General features: G+C 40.3%; 2 protein-coding genes across 2 annotated transcripts; one reads left to right on the forward strand and one right to left on the reverse strand.

The window, feature by feature from the left end:
* Positions 1 to 1,376: 1,376 nt before the first annotated feature.
* LOC136435504 (uncharacterized) lies at positions 1,377 to 11,499 on the reverse strand. The gene is made up of 13 exons (XM_066429074.1): positions 11,424 to 11,499; positions 10,590 to 10,771; positions 9,252 to 9,461; positions 8,189 to 8,259; positions 7,513 to 7,657; positions 7,067 to 7,141; positions 6,346 to 6,488; positions 5,419 to 5,515; positions 4,957 to 5,027; positions 4,599 to 4,661; positions 4,043 to 4,173; positions 3,233 to 3,331; positions 1,377 to 2,613 (listed from the first exon to the last, which is right to left on the reverse strand). The coding sequence occupies exons 2-13, from the start codon at positions 10,765 to 10,767 to the stop codon at positions 2,529 to 2,531; spliced, it is 1,368 nt and encodes a 455-aa protein (XP_066285171.1). The 5' UTR covers positions 10,768 to 10,771; positions 11,424 to 11,499; the 3' UTR covers positions 1,377 to 2,528.
* Positions 11,500 to 12,106: 607 nt separating this feature from the next.
* On the forward strand, positions 12,107 to 15,845 carry LOC136435506 (NADH dehydrogenase [ubiquinone] 1 alpha subcomplex subunit 5-like). Its single transcript, XM_066429077.1, has 5 exons — positions 12,107 to 12,219; positions 13,021 to 13,068; positions 13,703 to 13,819; positions 14,295 to 14,360; positions 15,258 to 15,845. Exons 1-5 carry the CDS (start codon positions 12,172 to 12,174, stop codon positions 15,354 to 15,356), a joined length of 378 nt encoding a protein of 125 aa, XP_066285174.1. The 5' UTR covers positions 12,107 to 12,171; the 3' UTR covers positions 15,357 to 15,845.
* Positions 15,846 to 16,058: the final 213 nt, after the last annotated feature.

Genomic DNA, 16,058 nt, shown 5'->3' on the forward strand with positions numbered 1-16,058 from the left:
GGTGGAAACATTGCGGCCTTCGTTTTGCAACCACGTTGGTAATACCATCTACCGGCAATCGGAAAATGGCGTCAGTTGCACGAAAATGGCACAAAAGTTACAAATTCAAGAATGTGAGAAATCAAAACACGTTTACAAGAAAGTTTACGCTGTACTGTACAATGAAAACAGAATCAAATTTGTACGGAAAAATCGAACACTTGACTCAAGCTATTTAGATCAGCATTTCACGGAGGTATGTGTCCTACGGACTTTTGTTTTAACATTTGGAATCATGTGTGTGTGTTTAATGTTTGTATGTGTTTATGTGTAAAAAGTGTTCACCACTGACACAAGAAGTTGTGCGTTGATGTTATTTGGCACCAGCGGTAGTGTTCAGCACAGGTCGCTCATGATCGGAGGAGCGCACTGGGGTTAAAGATTTCGTCATCTGGAACACTAGAATATAGAATCTTCGAACTGAATGTCACATCAGGCTAAATTCAAATCATACATGCTGCTCAAGGGACAACAACGTAGAGGCTTCTTTGAATCTGTGACCGTCCGTGAGCATTAATTACCAGTTGCGTACGAAATTAGGACTTTCTTTTGAGTCATTTATAATCGAATGAGTAGCTAGAGTTATGGCGTGGACAACAAGCCCTACGGTTCACGAGCAGGAGGCCTGGACCGTTATGAAACCGTTCAGGAGACCAAACTGGGAGGAAAGTGAGTACACTTTTACCAGGGAAAAGTTGCCGGCAACCACGACGTTTTGCGTCAGCTGCGGACGACCGTTTGGCGCCACCACCAAACACCTGCACATCGCAGCGCGCCGCAGCATGGTGATCCATCCCAACGGCGGGCGGTGCTTCGCGTGTGGATCCCGCAAGGGGGCGTTGGAGACGTACGGCATCGTGAAGTGGGGACAGGGATGGCGGGCGGTGGAGGCGCACACCCTGTCTTACACCGTCGTTCACACAGACGGAGAGGACACACCCGCAGTTAACCAAGAGGAGACCTTGTGGGAGGACGACACCTACCTTTCCGGGGATGAACTGCAGTTCAGCACCATGGTCAGGAACCTTGAACAAATCCATTGCAGCAAGGACAAAACCCAAGTCGACAACGCCATTGACAGTATTTTGGAATGGATTGCAAAGGAAGAGGAGGAGGAGAGGGGGTCTGGTCAGGGGTTGGGGACGGAGATGCGCAAGCACTACGGGCCACTAATGACTGAGAATGATCGCGGGGAGGTGGTGGTCTATCAGTAAACTGTATTCTGCATAGCCATGACTTTATTTAGGACACCTAGCGAGAATGGTTGGTACTGCAGTTAAGATTTCAGACAAATACAATGAGTCAGACATTTCATATATAATAACGTTACACATGTATCAGGAAAAAGATTTGTATTCAAATCAATGGTGTCTTATACATGTAACAGCAATTAAATCATCTCTGAACTCATGTCAAACAAAGGTATTATATTTTGCCATGCAAAAGAAAGAAACGATTTCATGTTTCTACAATATCTGCGGTCAACTGTTTGAGGATTTGTCTTTTTATGTCAACTCTCTTCTGTCATGTGCATACATGTAGCTTGTGCACGTTTTCCCCCTTCTATTGACACCCCCAGACTACAGTACTTCCTACTTCATCTCAAGACAATCAACAATAGCAATGTTCACACTTTTGCATAATACTTACAATGTAACTGTTTGTGTTACAGGATTTACTGTAAAACAGCAGTTTGGTGGTCTGTGAGAAAGTAAACTCATGTATTGGACAATAAAATACACATCACACAAACTGTACATCAATGTATACTTGCATAGTTTTATGACATAGCTGGTCAACAACACAACAACTCAGAAAATGAAAAAAATAAACATGACTCGTCTGACAATAATTCTTGACAACTGTGTGAAAAAATAGGTCCTGATTCTATACATCTCTGTAATACTTCTTCAAATATATTTTACTGTACTTGTACATCTTACTGTTTTTTCTTAACACTGCAAGTTTTCTTAAGATTGTCTATGCTTAGATGTTATGGTAGACAGACGTACAGTCAAACCTGTAATAGTGACCATCTCTACATACTGACCACTTGTTGGTGGTCCCTTTGACTGACCAATTGGTATGACCAGCTAAGGAATCCTCTCTATAGTGACCACCTGTCTATATAGTGACCACTGTTGGTAAGTCCCTTGAGTGGTGGCTACAAAAAACACCAGTTTTACTGTATATAATGATAACGCTATACTTTGGAGTCAGGTATGAAACCCTTTCCAAGTGGGGGTCTGAAGGGGTTTTGTGGAGACACAATACCCTGTGGCAATACCCTGTGGCTAGCCTGAGTACCAGCCTCTGTAGTGACCGCTGGCTCCATTCCGTGGTTATCAAGCGACAAGAATTGAGCCAGCGGTCACTACGGAGGCTGGTACTCAGGCTACCATGTGGCACCAGTGCTAGTGGTCTAGTGGCCTGTGAGTGTAGATGTGTCTGTTGCTGGCGACCTTGGGTCTGTAGGTTTGCGTTCTCTGCTAGAACACGGTGCCGAGAGCGTCGAACCACGACATCAGAGAACTGTCTATCGTGCTCAGCTCCTTGAATGCCTGGTACGACATCCTGAAAGGCAACAAAGTATTGTTACAAATGTTAGTTAAGAAGTAGCTATGACTAACATGCAGGGCTGTCTATCTCTAGCTTTAAATTATTATTAAGTTATTGTTTGGGAGCCCATGTTTTCAATTTTCGTTGTTAAATCGGCCATTTCAAGCTTACAAAAATACAGTTTCATCAATTTCATGCCACGAAGATCATAATTTTTTGATGGACAGCTGAAATTTTCTTCCGTTCCATGAAGCATTTTCGTCTCGGGACAGACGGAGTACGGGTTCTGGAGACAGCCCTGCTAACGTGTCACTGAGTTGTCATACATTCAAGATCTGTTTCTGTCATATTATTGCACATACTGTAAATCACTTAAATATAGCGGCAGGAAAATTTAACGGTTGGGGAAAATAGAGTAGGTCACAGCGCTTAATTCTAACAGTGGGAACAAACATCACTGTCTCAAATGTTAGTGATCAAATATTTACTATGATGAAATTTTAGCGGTTAACTAGTGAACGTTAAATGAGCTAAAATTAAGTTACAGTTAACAAATCGTACTGTATTTTAATTACTTATGTCATATAATTGTAACTTATATTTTTGTAATGAAAAGAAGGTTTTCTTCTCTAACCTGTCTCCTAGTTCAAGCTTGGCATCCTTAAAGACGTTGTCGACCATCTCCTCTATAGCATCCTGGGACATGGCCTCCATGACAGGCCACATGTTCTTCCTGTAACAAGGAAAAATACAGTAAATTGCAAAACGTTTGCTGTGGTTTTATGTTTACAATTTTCATGGTGAGAGTTCAGTATATTCAAAGTTTACAAGAGCACAGAACCAGGATTCACAATACAGGGTAGACGTTATAGTGGAATGTCCTCATTGCAGATAAGCATAAGAAGCACTAAAACGACACCATGGGAAAGTACTTACCCAAAGAAAACAGGCTGTTATCCAGCTCAAACGACGAGTACAGATCCCGGAAGTAAACAAACCTTACATTTGACCCAGATTTCGGCTGTATTCATCCGCTCAGGGCAGGTCTGACCAAACTTCTCACATATGTTCTTACGCCAACTAATCTGGTGAACTGAACCAAAATAGGAAAGCTCAGACCCTACCTGTTCTTTCTAACCAAAAAAGTCTAAGATTGGGCCCAAATTTTCAAGGAAAAGAAAGGGTTTCAAGGATTTTAAGTTGGCACTACAAACTAAAGATATTTCCATCTTTGGCCTCCACCACGCATGTCCACTGTAACGTTTACCATACATATACAATGTAATCTAGGCATATATATTGCAACAAAGGATCAGCAAACTCAAGTTTCCTACTCTGTCTGACTGAAGTGTCCCTGTTCTAGTAGCAGAGTAGGAATGGCATGTATATAATACTGTAGGAGGAGGTCTTTCTGAGCAAAAGGGCAGGGAAAAAATTTGCATACGTGGCTCCAGGGTTCCCGGGAATGGGTGGCTTTCCGTTCACCATCCTGCCCTGCTGACCAGTGTTAGACGGGATGGGAGCGTTGAACAAGGCTGACACAGGCTTGCCCTGGCTATCATCAAAGTTTAACATCTGCAAAGGAGAAACTCGCTCTAAAGATGCTGTACAGAAGCAGTTAAGGTATGACAAGAACAAGAATCTTGATTGACGCAACAAGAAGTACAGTGACTTTTGTACGGTCAACTACAAACTAAAAATACAGAATAAATCTTTAAAAATGCTTACATTCTTTTCTGACATCCTAAAATTTCACCCTTTTTCTTAATCTCCAAGCAGATGTTGGGGTAGAAATCGCAATGTTTCTGACCGACTGGCTTTTCAGACAGTCGGAAAACAATAGAAAAGCCAGCTGGCCTGAAAACTCTACAATATCCTACCCCAACATCTACTTGGAGATTCCCTTTTTCTATCTCACATACTGATTTGAATGTACATTTGTATTTTGGAAGATGCCTTTCAGAGAGGGTAAACGGAAATTTAAACTAAAAGCTTCATACCATCTCTTCTTCACATGCCTTGACCACGTCTCTTACGAGCTCAATGGAAACCTGGAAATATGCCTGCAGAAAAGAGGGTGGATAAACGCGACATTCAAAAATGAAGCTGACACATTGTAGGAGCTTATACATAAAAGTCATTAGATTTAGAGTGTGATATCATCTTCTATGTTGAGAAAAGTCACACTGCAAATTAATTATGTTGAAATTACGGACCAAAGAAGCTTTAATACACATGGAGTATCAAATGTATGTGCTGAGAGAGAAAACGATAAATACACAAATTTGAAGCAGAAAAGAGGAAAGAAAAAGCGAAAATTTGCACCAAAATTTACATAGAAACAAGGAGTCAGTTTACCTTTAAGAGCTTAGTCAGATTTTCTCTGCTGAGTGAGTTTTTCTTCTCTATGTCATAACCCTGGAATGCAACTGGAGTGGGAAGTAAAGAATGGGTTATAATAAGTCCTCCATTTTACCATTTCCACATTGTTTTTTTCTATGATTAGCACAAAGCATACGGCATCATCATGTAATAAAGCAGGCATACTGAAGTCTGTTTTTGTCTGTTCACTGCACACTTAACATGTACTAACTTTGTATGCATACACATACCAAAAACTTGGTATGCGTTCTTACCAAAATCTTGTGAAAACTTAAACACTCTGAGACTCTTATAATAACTGATTTCTGAACAAAGAAATACATAGGGTTCAAGTTAGAACATTTTTTTAATATTACAATATTATCATATTGTATTGATGATGCATGAAGATAAAATTCCTAGAAATTTACAATGGTCCAAAAAATAGAAACTACTCACATCTGGTCTTTTCCTCTTGAGTACCCTTCACCAGCACAGACAGGCCTTTGGCAAAATCATCAAAGTCAATGACTCCGTCGTCGTTAAAGTCGTAGAACTGAAAGTCAAAGTTATACATTTGAAACTCAATATAAAAACATCTGAGACTGAAGTTTGGTCGAACATACCTGGATTGTCTTTGTCTTTATTACTAGCAATTCTGTCTTACAATTACTGTAAATGCAGAAATATTTGCGGTGGTTTTATGTTCACGTTTTTTGCAGCAACTGTTTTACCGCGAAATAAAACCACCACAAACATTTTTGTCCAATACTGTGGCAGTGTGTGACTATAGAACTGCCGCGAAATTAAAACCACCACAAACACTGACTCCATTTTCCTCTTAGCGCAAAATAAAAACCATGTGAACTTATTATAATATTATTAAGTGCATTTACAGTATATCACTGGAAATCTGGAACCGGAACGTTTGTCCTATTTCAGAATGAACCAAGTTGAAAACAGACTTTGTTTGAGGATTGAGTCATATGTTGAGCATGTGGAGCATATAAGGGAACCCACCACATTCTCGATACAAGTTTGAATGAGGGCACAGTCCTCTATATACAGCAGGGATTTTTCTAGAAAAAATTGAAAAAGAGGGTGCACACACAAGCGATGGAGCGAATTCTATGCACATTGTATTTATGGAAGAATGGATTGCTGAGTGAAGGCTGTATGCTGGATATTAAGCTAAAATCTGAATTCGACAAGGGGGCACTGGGCTGAAACAAGAGGGTGCAGCGCCCCTCTTTCCTGATTTAGATGAACCCCTGTACAGCACTTTACAAACTCTAGCTACGGAACTGTTGTGTCCAGCATGGACTGGTTTACTGGTTCTATGACACAAACAAACAAATAAACAATAAGAGATAAACAGAGCTGTACCTGCCATAGCCTGTCCAGTACCAGGTTGTTGAGGGTACCCAGCGGACCGAGGCAGAAGTTGAAGGTGTCTCTCTTGATGACCGCGTCCTGATCACACAGACAGCGGTACTGTTCATACAACGCCTCCAGCTCAAAGTGATCGACTAAGGTAGGGAGAGATCATGACACCAAAATATAACATTTTCTGATCATGTTCAACAATAATAGCATTATCCAATTAACACACACGTTTGTGTAAAACAGACACCCTTCTGTTGTTGTATGCAAAATTTGAACATGGCGACATAAGAAATTATATTATAGTTCTAGCTGCATGGGAATTCCTGCTGTCAGGTAATTGAATTATAAGTTGATTGACCTGAAAAGGCTGAAACCATGTCACAGTGAACACAGCAACCAGTTCGGTAACACACACAACAGTTTGCAGAATACTAGTACACAGTTTAAAAGACACAAATTTATTTTGAGTTAATCATAAATCATGATTTATATGGGCAATTACAAGATTTCAAAATATTTGCTTCTTACGTCTAGAATATCATTACCAATTCCACCTCAAAAATTTTCTCAAGCCCAATGTCCGCAACAAATCTAACCCTGCTAATAAAAATTAAAAAAACTGATTCAAATGTGGTGCATTGATACAACCATAGTGGGAAGAAGGTTAATTAACTGAACAATTAACTTGAAATACATAACCAAGATCTACATTAAAACCTACAGTGAGTGATTTTCTGTAGTCTTTTAACATGACTCCATGAGATAGGCTGGAGACTGTGGTCTCTGGCAGTGGAACCTGGAAAAACACAAAAAAACATTGCTGAAGCTACATGTGAAAGGACAGCATCCCTGCAAAAATAAGTAAATGTGTTATACATGTAATATAGAGGTATGCATGCTTCAAATGATATAGGGAACTTGACTGAACATCCACTAAAAATCAATTAGTTGATTGATTAATTAAATTTTGTAATCAATCAATCAATCAATCAATCAATATCTAAGCAACTTGCAGTAGAATACAGAACTATACAACTGAATTACATTGTATGTAGATTTTGAAAACTTTTGCGAAATTGATTACATTGTATAATGAAACAAGTATAAACACTAAAATTTTGTACGCTTACCACAATCATACACAAAAATATATTCATACTGGCTGACCTGTGAAGAGTGGTTTAAACAAGGCTGCGCGTGGACTGGCCAGGGGTGGGAGGGGGATGGTGATCTTGATGAACATGTGACTCTTGTCGTGGATGTCCAACGGTTCACATCTTTCACAGACGTCATAGTCGACACAGTTTCCACACTGGGGGGGGAATAAACATTTCAATATATACAAACAAAGGAGTGAAAAAAATATGGCATCAAAACTATAGCAATGTGATGACTGGGCCCTGTCAATGTTTTCATGATTACAGCTTGTAGTAGTATCCAGCACTGGCAGTACTAGTAGTATCCAGTATTGATTATACTGCCGCCAGGGTGACACAGGGCAACAGTCGGCTAGTCTTCACACCGCTCTTCTGCACGGCTCTGTCCGGGGAGTTCACACTGGTTGATTACAGCTTGGATCCGGCATATTTTTTTGCCGAGACTAAGGGTGATTTTAAGTCGGAATTCAAAGGGGGGAGGGGGGGTCGACTCAAGCCCCAAAACTACCCAGTGGAAAAAAATACAGCCCCAAAACCGACTGACTGAGGTATAACAACTAAAAAAAAGCAGAGGAACCAAAGTTTTTTTAGCAATACATGTGCTGTATACTGAACTGCTATTGCTACAATGTACATTGCAGTATTAACAAGGTCATTTAATTCATAATGATAAACTCGGTGCATACCTTGTACCTGGTGCCACAGACAGGGCTGTTGCTACAGATGTTACAGGTGATCCCTCTGTGGACATAGCCCTCTGAGGAAAACAATGAACACAGTCATCTGTTACAGGACAAGCTTAGCTACGTTTGGGATTGTGTTCTCAGGGCTCGAAATTCATTTTTGGAAGCACCCAACAAAAAAATTAAGGTGCACAGAAAAATTTTGGGGTGCACCACATAAAATAAAGTTGAATGTCAGCAAAACAAAATTACCAACACTCTTAAGAACTACAATCCGTAATTCTATAGCTAACTACATGTAGATACATCAAGTAGAATACAACGAAGGGTAATTTTAGCTATTCTGTCTAAAAGTCAAGTAAGTCACGTAAGTCAAGATACTTACATTTCAAGAGTATTTTCTGTATACTAGTGTACAATAGTACCCTTACCTTATAGCCTACCAAAATATCTAGGTGCACTGGTGTACCCAGTCAAAAATTAGGTGCACAGCTCCAATTTTGGGTGCACACAGGTGCACATGCACCCACTATTTCGAGGCCTGGTTCTCGACGCAAAAGCGCCACCTACATCTGCTACTTATAGCATCGAGAAGCAGTACAAAATTCATTTTTTGAAATAGGTGCACTGGTGCACCCAACCAAAAAAATTAAGTGCACAGAAAGAATTTGGGGTGCATCACATAAAATAAATTGAATGTTAGCAAAACAAAATTACAAAGTTTAATGCTCTTAAGAACTACAATCTGTAATTCTATAGCTAACTTCACAATTTCAAACAAGTAATACATCAAATAGAATACAACAAAAGGTTGTTTTACTTTTTCTGATACTTACATTTCAAGAGTATTTTCTGTATACTAGTGTACAATAGTACCCTTACCTTATACATAGCCTACAAAAATATCTAGGTGTACTGGTGCACCTACAGTCAAAAATTAGGTGCACAGCTCCAATTTTGGGTGCACACAGGTGCACATAAACCCACTATTTCGAGCCCTGAGATATCTACAGCTGACTAGTGATGTCGGAATCTCATATAAATGAGATCTACAAAAGTCACAAACCTTTCCTAGCCTGGTCCTCTGCAATGTTGTACAGGAGGTTGAGAATGTTCTGACTCTCTGCGGAGTTGATGCTGGTCCCCCCCACGTCCTCGGTGACTTGGTCTGCTCCGCCCAGCGCCCTGAGGGTCAGGATGGTTTCCCGCGCCTCGTTCAGCGCCTGCGCCGACTCCCGGCTCAAAACGTCCTCCGCTTGGATGACTTGTGTTGCGCCTGTCAATTTGAATGTTAAATAAAGATTTTAGAGCTCTACATTTCATAACATGATTGGTAGACAGTGTGTCATGTACTGAAAATTGATATACTGTAATTGTAAATGCCGTGTTTGCGGTGGTTTTAAGTTCGTGTTTAAAAAAAATAGTAGTGCTACAGTCATAGTAGGGGAAAAGTTTGGCGGTGATTCTAAGCTTGCGCTGAAGAGTTCACCGTGAAAACCGCGAACATAAAACCACTGCGAGCATTTCTGAATTTACAGTAAATTTATGGAGACCCAGTAGAAGGGGAAAGGAGTACTAGTTGTTTGTGGGGTTTTAAGTTTTTGGCTGAAACAACCCAGGGCTGTTTCAAGCTTTAGATTTTTTTCCATCCCACTCATTGTTCGGGAGCCCATGTTGTCAATTTCTGCTGTTAAATCTGTCATTTAGAGTTTACAAAAATGCATTTTCATCAATTTCATGTCATAAACTTCAGATTTTGGAATGGATGAAGGGAATATTTTTCCATCACGACAAGCAAAATTCTGTCCCCGGACGGAGGGACGGGTCCTGGAGAAAGCCCTGAAACAGCCGTAGTAACACATTACACATGATAGCGTATGCATGTTCTTGATGTAAAAAGTGAGGGGTCACTGTGAAAGGTGCGAACTAGGGGTGGATACCGGTTCGCTTGACCTGATTTGGACCTGTATAGCATCCAAGAACCAAGTCCAAAAAACCTGAAAGCCGAAAACCTGAGTCCAAAAAAAAATGAACACAGTACAAACATATTTGTCTATTTTGTTTGATAAAAAGTGTTTTAGTCTCCCCTTTGACAAAAAAGGCATTTAAAATATGTGCAACATTCAAATATCAAATACTGGTTTGTCTTGAAAGTCTTCCAACCAAGAAACTTTTCTAGTCATGCATGTCAGTCTTAATTCTCTATGCTTAATATTGGTTTAATAAAACAAAACATCAACTAGACTGGATCAGGTTCAGGTCCGGACCTGAACCTAAATCTCTGGACCTAAACTTGGCCTTGGACCTTATTAAGCTGGACCGGTATCCACCCCTAGTGCGAACATAAAATCACTTTGAGATTTACAGTGTACAGGGTTTTCAACCCACAAGGTTGTGTTGCTACCTTCAACCTCGGATACCGATCGCGCGGAGCCTCGTTCTGGTGCTGGCTTGTGATTGGTTCCACTCTCGACAGCAGCAAAGTGCACCCATCGGAGACGGTGTGCGACAACGACAGCCACACCCACACTGACGGCTCCTACGCAGAATCCCGCCATGACATTCTGTACAGTGTCCTTCATCGTCCTGTGGAGAAACGTTTGTTTGTTTGTTTGTTTGTATTGTCCAAGGCTTAACACACCATCAATACAACATGCGGATGACCCGACTACTACTAGTACTAGTAATACTAGAGCCTGGCACGGTAGTGACGGCTCCCACCCTTGAGTCCTTCCGTGCCAGGCTGGAGGCCTGCCCGCTTCACCTGGGACCTCCCCCCCCCTTCTTTGCCCCTCGCAGGGTCATCTGGGGGAAAACCTTGATGACGATGATGATGATACTGTAATACTATCTGATCCACTTACACCGGGATAGAACCTTACTCTTAATTGAAAAGAGAATGTGTGGTGAGTTCTTTTAGCATAATTTCTTGAGGTGGGGTTCGTTCTCAAACACGAGATCTCCGGCTTAACCTCCAATCCGAAGGACTGCAACCCCTACCAGTAGCATGCAAATTGGTGTAAAGAACACGGGTAGGTTGGGATCAATCCCCTGCCCTTGTACTAAACTTATGAAAGGAAATTTGACCAATACTGGAAATAGTCATGTGATGCTAGGCTATGTTTCCTATATCCTTGTAATACCATAGTGTGCATACATTAGTACATGGTCTAGGGGTGAGCAACCCTACCTTTGGACCTGAGGGTCGAGAGTTTGATTCTTGGACGTTATCACTCACCCTAACTTCTGGAAAGTGGTTTCAGCGCTTCAGAGGGGATGTTACATAGCTGGACACATTTACACAGGATACAGATCTTTGGGGTATGCCCAGGTATAACGTTACTAGTAGTATATAGGAGGATCAAAATTATCAAACAGTCCACTTAAATAAAACCAGCTAAATATTGGAATAAATTGAATGTTGCATATGATTTCAAAGACTTCTAAAACACATTTCTTCCTAAAATCGTATGTATGAAAAACGTTAACTTCTTCCCCTGAAAACTGAGAAAGATGATTTTGGAGAAAATTTACAAATATGTTGAGATCAACATGGAAAAAAAGGAAGTTTACTCACAAACCTGTGCTATCAGAGATAAACCGCTGCTAGAGAAGTAACGAAATAGTACACATCACATTCATAAATGCCAAGATTTGCTCCAAGAACTATGAAATATCTCAAAACATCCGGAATATATCCGTGATCTTTCGTCCACCCGTCTGCTATTCAAGAGCCGCGCGCAATGGCCATTCGGTTTGACCTCAGATCAATAGCACTACATTAGTGACCACGAATTTGTATATCTTACAATGATCCATTTGTATCAAAATCTTCAAACTATTTACTTAGTTGCTTATTACTATTAAAATACTATCAATTGGTAAAGAATAAATAATTTGATATGATTTTAAGGGCAAAAAACGAAACTCTTTTGGTGTGAATTTGCGGACGCGAATCTTTCTCTTCTTATTTTATCAGTTCCACCATGGCAGGGTTGGTAAGGACGGTAGGACGAAGATTCTTCAGCGCAAAGGTCGGAATATTTACTTCTTTTAGTCACTTTTATTCTCATTAAGTACGTCTATGAATAGTTGATTACACAGAAGTAACACTCAATTGTATAAGTTTGCCTGAGATGTAATATCGTTGGCAAAATCGTAAGTTCTCTGCGTGACCTTTGCGGTGGAAGGGGGGAGGGGGGCAGTACCGGTGAAAACTCAGTGGATCGTTCCTTACATAATCTTTTATTTAGAAGTCTTGTTACAACCTCAGCGTTTTGAGATTAGATGTCTCTTATTCACCAGGTAATCATTTGTCTAGTTAGTCATACATGCGATTACAGTTATGTTCTATTTTCATGTTTCTTTGTTCATTCCATAAATTTAATATAAGTTAAAATTTTAGTGACATAATTTATTTAGACTAGATTAGATGCATGCTAAATTGTGAATAGTCACATGCTATTTTGTAACCCATTGTCTGTCCGTCCTCTCATGTTACATGTACTTGTAATTAGCCGTGCACCTCGTTTACCATTGACACGATGCCCCACAGCGGGTTTTGTTCAGTTAATCAGTATAACCGTAAAAACTAAGACTAATATTAATAAGGGCTCCCTTGGAAGTCAGTTAATTACAATGTTAACTGAAGGGACCACCCTAAAGATTAATAAATAGATGAATAAATAAAGGCCTCCCGGCAAGAAATTGCAATAAACTTATTATTATGTTATAATTTGAATGAATATCGAGTATTAGTATTCATTACTTATAATTGATATGTAATGTTAACTGTACTGTTGATAGATCACACAAATGTATGTTGTGACCCACAGGCTACCACCGGCCTGACTGGCATGGGAGTTGCCAAAGATCCACACTTGGTGAGTCTCTTCTATATGTTTTACATTATTCACATTTTCACATTTACATCTATACATCTAAATCTGTATTACAACAATTTTATAAAAAGATATCATTCAAAAAGCAGTCATCCTCAACTGAGGCGAAGCCTTATTTTTCAAGTACATGTAGGTAGAAGTACTAGTGCTGTGCCAAGCATACGGAATCACCCCTACTCGTCTTGATAAGTGTGTTTGGCACCTGAGGCTAATGCCTGAAGCTCCCAAAAACTGTTGTGCCAGTGGGACTCAAAGTTCTGTCTTCTGGACGTGTGGAATTTAATCCACGATATGGTGAAGAAGCCAGACAGCTTACCGCTTGAGACATGACCTGTGCTACAGTAGTTTAATGCTGTTGTTGTTGTCCTTGTTTGTCTATTTCTCCGCTAGACTTGATCCCAAGTTGCTGTCTTTTACTAGCTATGTGCTTCTTGCCTATCTTGTACTCTCTGGTGCTTCAACCTCAGGTGCTTTGCTAAAATGTGTTTGGGAGCGTTTCTCATTGCTCCTTGTCAAACCTTGACATGGTTTAAACATGAGTGAGTAGCAGCATAACCTAGCAGAATGAGTGTGAACTGCAGACAAATGTGTATGAAGTATAACTTTGTTCCTGTAGGCTTTACGTGTCTTGTACACCAAGACCCTGGCTGCCCTGGAGAAGCTGCCTAAGGACGCCGCCTACAGAACACACACTGAGGGCATCATTAACGACAGATTCGAACTGGTCAAAACAGTAAGTTGTCAACAAGCTTTGTCAAATACTGTTTGTCAATACAGGGTGTAGGAGATTCTTTTTACACAACCAGGTAATCTCACCTGCTGACATTTTGGTGTCTGTCAGACACCTTCATCAGAGCTTCTGACTGGAGTTACTACTTCTCACCGCTATAAGTAGCCGGTGTAGGTGGCGCTGAGAAGCAGTGCTCCAGTCAGAAGCTCTGAAGAAGGTGTCTGACAGACACCGAAACGTTAGCAGGTGAGATTACCTGGTTGTGTAAAAAGAATCTCCTATACCCTATATTCTACCAACCTGATGAAATTATTTTCGGATGTTTGTCAATACATTCCAAAACAATAACGGAAGATTTGTTTTGTATTCAAAAACTTATGTTTGTACATACCAACATATTGAGGCAAAACATATCAAGTTCATCCTCATATCAAGTTAACTTTATATGATTACATCTGTCATTCAACCTTTCTGTTAGGTTCCTGATGTGGCTGAACTAGAAAAGAAAATCAACTGTGGTCAGATTGAGCAGGTCATCATACAGGTAAAACAACATCTATATACTGTAAATGCATTTAAGTTTGCGTGGTTTTAATTTCGGGTAGGGAGAAAATTGAGTGTTCGCTGTGGTTTCAAGTTCATGTTTGAGACAATTGTAGAGAAGGGGATAGGAGGGCAAAAAAATTTGCGGTAGTTTTAAGTTTGTGGCGAAGAGCTTACTGGAAAACAGTGAACATAAAAGCACCGCAAACATTTCTGCATACAGTAGATTGTAAAATTAGAGTTACTCTCTTCTGACAGACATCAAATAGTGTTCTTACTTCACCCCTTTGAAGTGTATTGCAGTATTGTTTTTGGCTTTTGTCTGTGGGACTCCAATGGTTGCCGTATGGATAAGGGGGTGAAGTCTGCCATCTGTCATGATAGGCCGATGCTGTCGATATACGCAAATTGCTTTACACGTGCATCTGCTGCTTGTCAGCAAAGGGGCTCACCTGCCCAATAACAAGGTAATGCTATGCAGCGCTTCCCGCTTCTGCATTAACCAAAAACATTACACTCTCATAGCAACTACATCCACCCCCTCCTCAAACAACTCTACTCGGTGGATGTAGCCTTCAACAAAGAAGTCATTGCCTTTTTCTCTGGCCCGCTCTAAAAATAGTAAAAGGGTTTCAGAGCAATAAAAGCTCAACCGAAGTCAGTCCCCATTATTTGTCAGCTAAGCAGCGGCAGCCATTCTTGTTCGCCAAGCGCTGTTTTTGACGGAGGTGTTCCAAATAGAACAGGGGGCGTGGCTTCGGGATCAGTCTATATACATGTCGTTGCGCATCACAAAAGTCGAACAAATTCTGTTTGGTTCCTCCCTAAATAATCTTGATGAGAATAATTATACAAGAATATTTTTAAAGATCATTCTTTGTTTTCCTCCCATTTCCAGGCTGAGGGTGAGCTGTCGCTAGCCAGGAAGATGGCGGACTGGAAAGCGTGGGAACCTCTGGTGTCAGAACCACCGGAGGGCCAGTGGAAATGGCCCTGAAACAGCTCTTAGTCTCATAACTGTCCCAGGCAACAGTACACAACTTGTGAAATATACTACATGTGTAAAGACCTCAACAGATTTATCAAATTTTCCTCTCATGTTAAAAGATGTAGAAGATTGTCACCTAATAAAAAAGGTAGAACATGTGACATAAACATAAACAGGTTTCGCTTGCGCAAAGTCTCAAACCTGTAAGTATGGTCCAAGCATGATATAATGGCAATGCTGTTGTTAGAACTATCGTCCGTTTTGTTGTCGTAGTATTACAATTTAACCCCCTTCCAGCTGAAAACGGCTTAAAGGTTAAACAATCTTTGACTCAACATTTTCCCTTCGAATATTTGAATGTAAGGTTCAGAATTGGGAATTATGGTTTTTCCTGAGTGTTTATCATAAACTACCCACATTACAGTACCTCGGCGTGAATTGTCCATGAGATATTATTGTTTATCAATAACACAATGAATACATGTATAATTGGTTTAAGAGTCTTTTTTTTATCTACTGCATTCTTTGATTTTATTTTGTATGAATGGTTTGGTGGTTTCCTTTCTCAATTTCCAAGCAGATATTGGAAGGAAAATTGTAACAAAAAGAAAGGGTTGTGTGTGCATTATGCATAAATCATTATGATACATGTATAATAGGTTATGACCCTCCCTTACAACATCTGCTTGGAGACATGTGTAATCCTATTTA

This window comes from Branchiostoma lanceolatum, chromosome 5 (assembly GCF_035083965.1).
Source record: "Branchiostoma lanceolatum isolate klBraLanc5 chromosome 5, klBraLanc5.hap2, whole genome shotgun sequence".
NCBI classification, from domain to species: Eukaryota; Metazoa; Chordata; class Leptocardii; order Amphioxiformes; family Branchiostomatidae; genus Branchiostoma; species Branchiostoma lanceolatum.

Excerpts from the sequence above, each read along its gene's own strand:
- LOC136435504 (XM_066429074.1), bottom strand. The coding sequence starts at position 10,767 with ATGAAGGACACTGTACAGAATGTCATGGCGGGATTCTGCGTAGGAGCC. Across the intron at positions 8,260-9,251 it reads AGAGGACCAGGCTAGGAAAG|AGGGCTATGTCCACAGAGGG; the intron begins GTTTGTGACTTT and ends TGTTTTCCTCAG. Across the intron at positions 2,614-3,232 it reads AAGCTTGAACTAGGAGACAG|GATGTCGTACCAGGCATTCA; the intron begins GTTAGAGAAGAA and ends GTTGCCTTTCAG.
- LOC136435506 (XM_066429077.1), top strand. The coding sequence starts at position 12,172 with ATGGCAGGGTTGGTAAGGACGGTAGGACGAAGATTCTTCAGCGCAAAG. Across the intron at positions 13,069-13,702 it reads TTGCCAAAGATCCACACTTG|GCTTTACGTGTCTTGTACAC; the intron begins GTGAGTCTCTTC and ends TTGTTCCTGTAG. Across the intron at positions 14,361-15,257 it reads TTGAGCAGGTCATCATACAG|GCTGAGGGTGAGCTGTCGCT; the intron begins GTAAAACAACAT and ends TCCCATTTCCAG.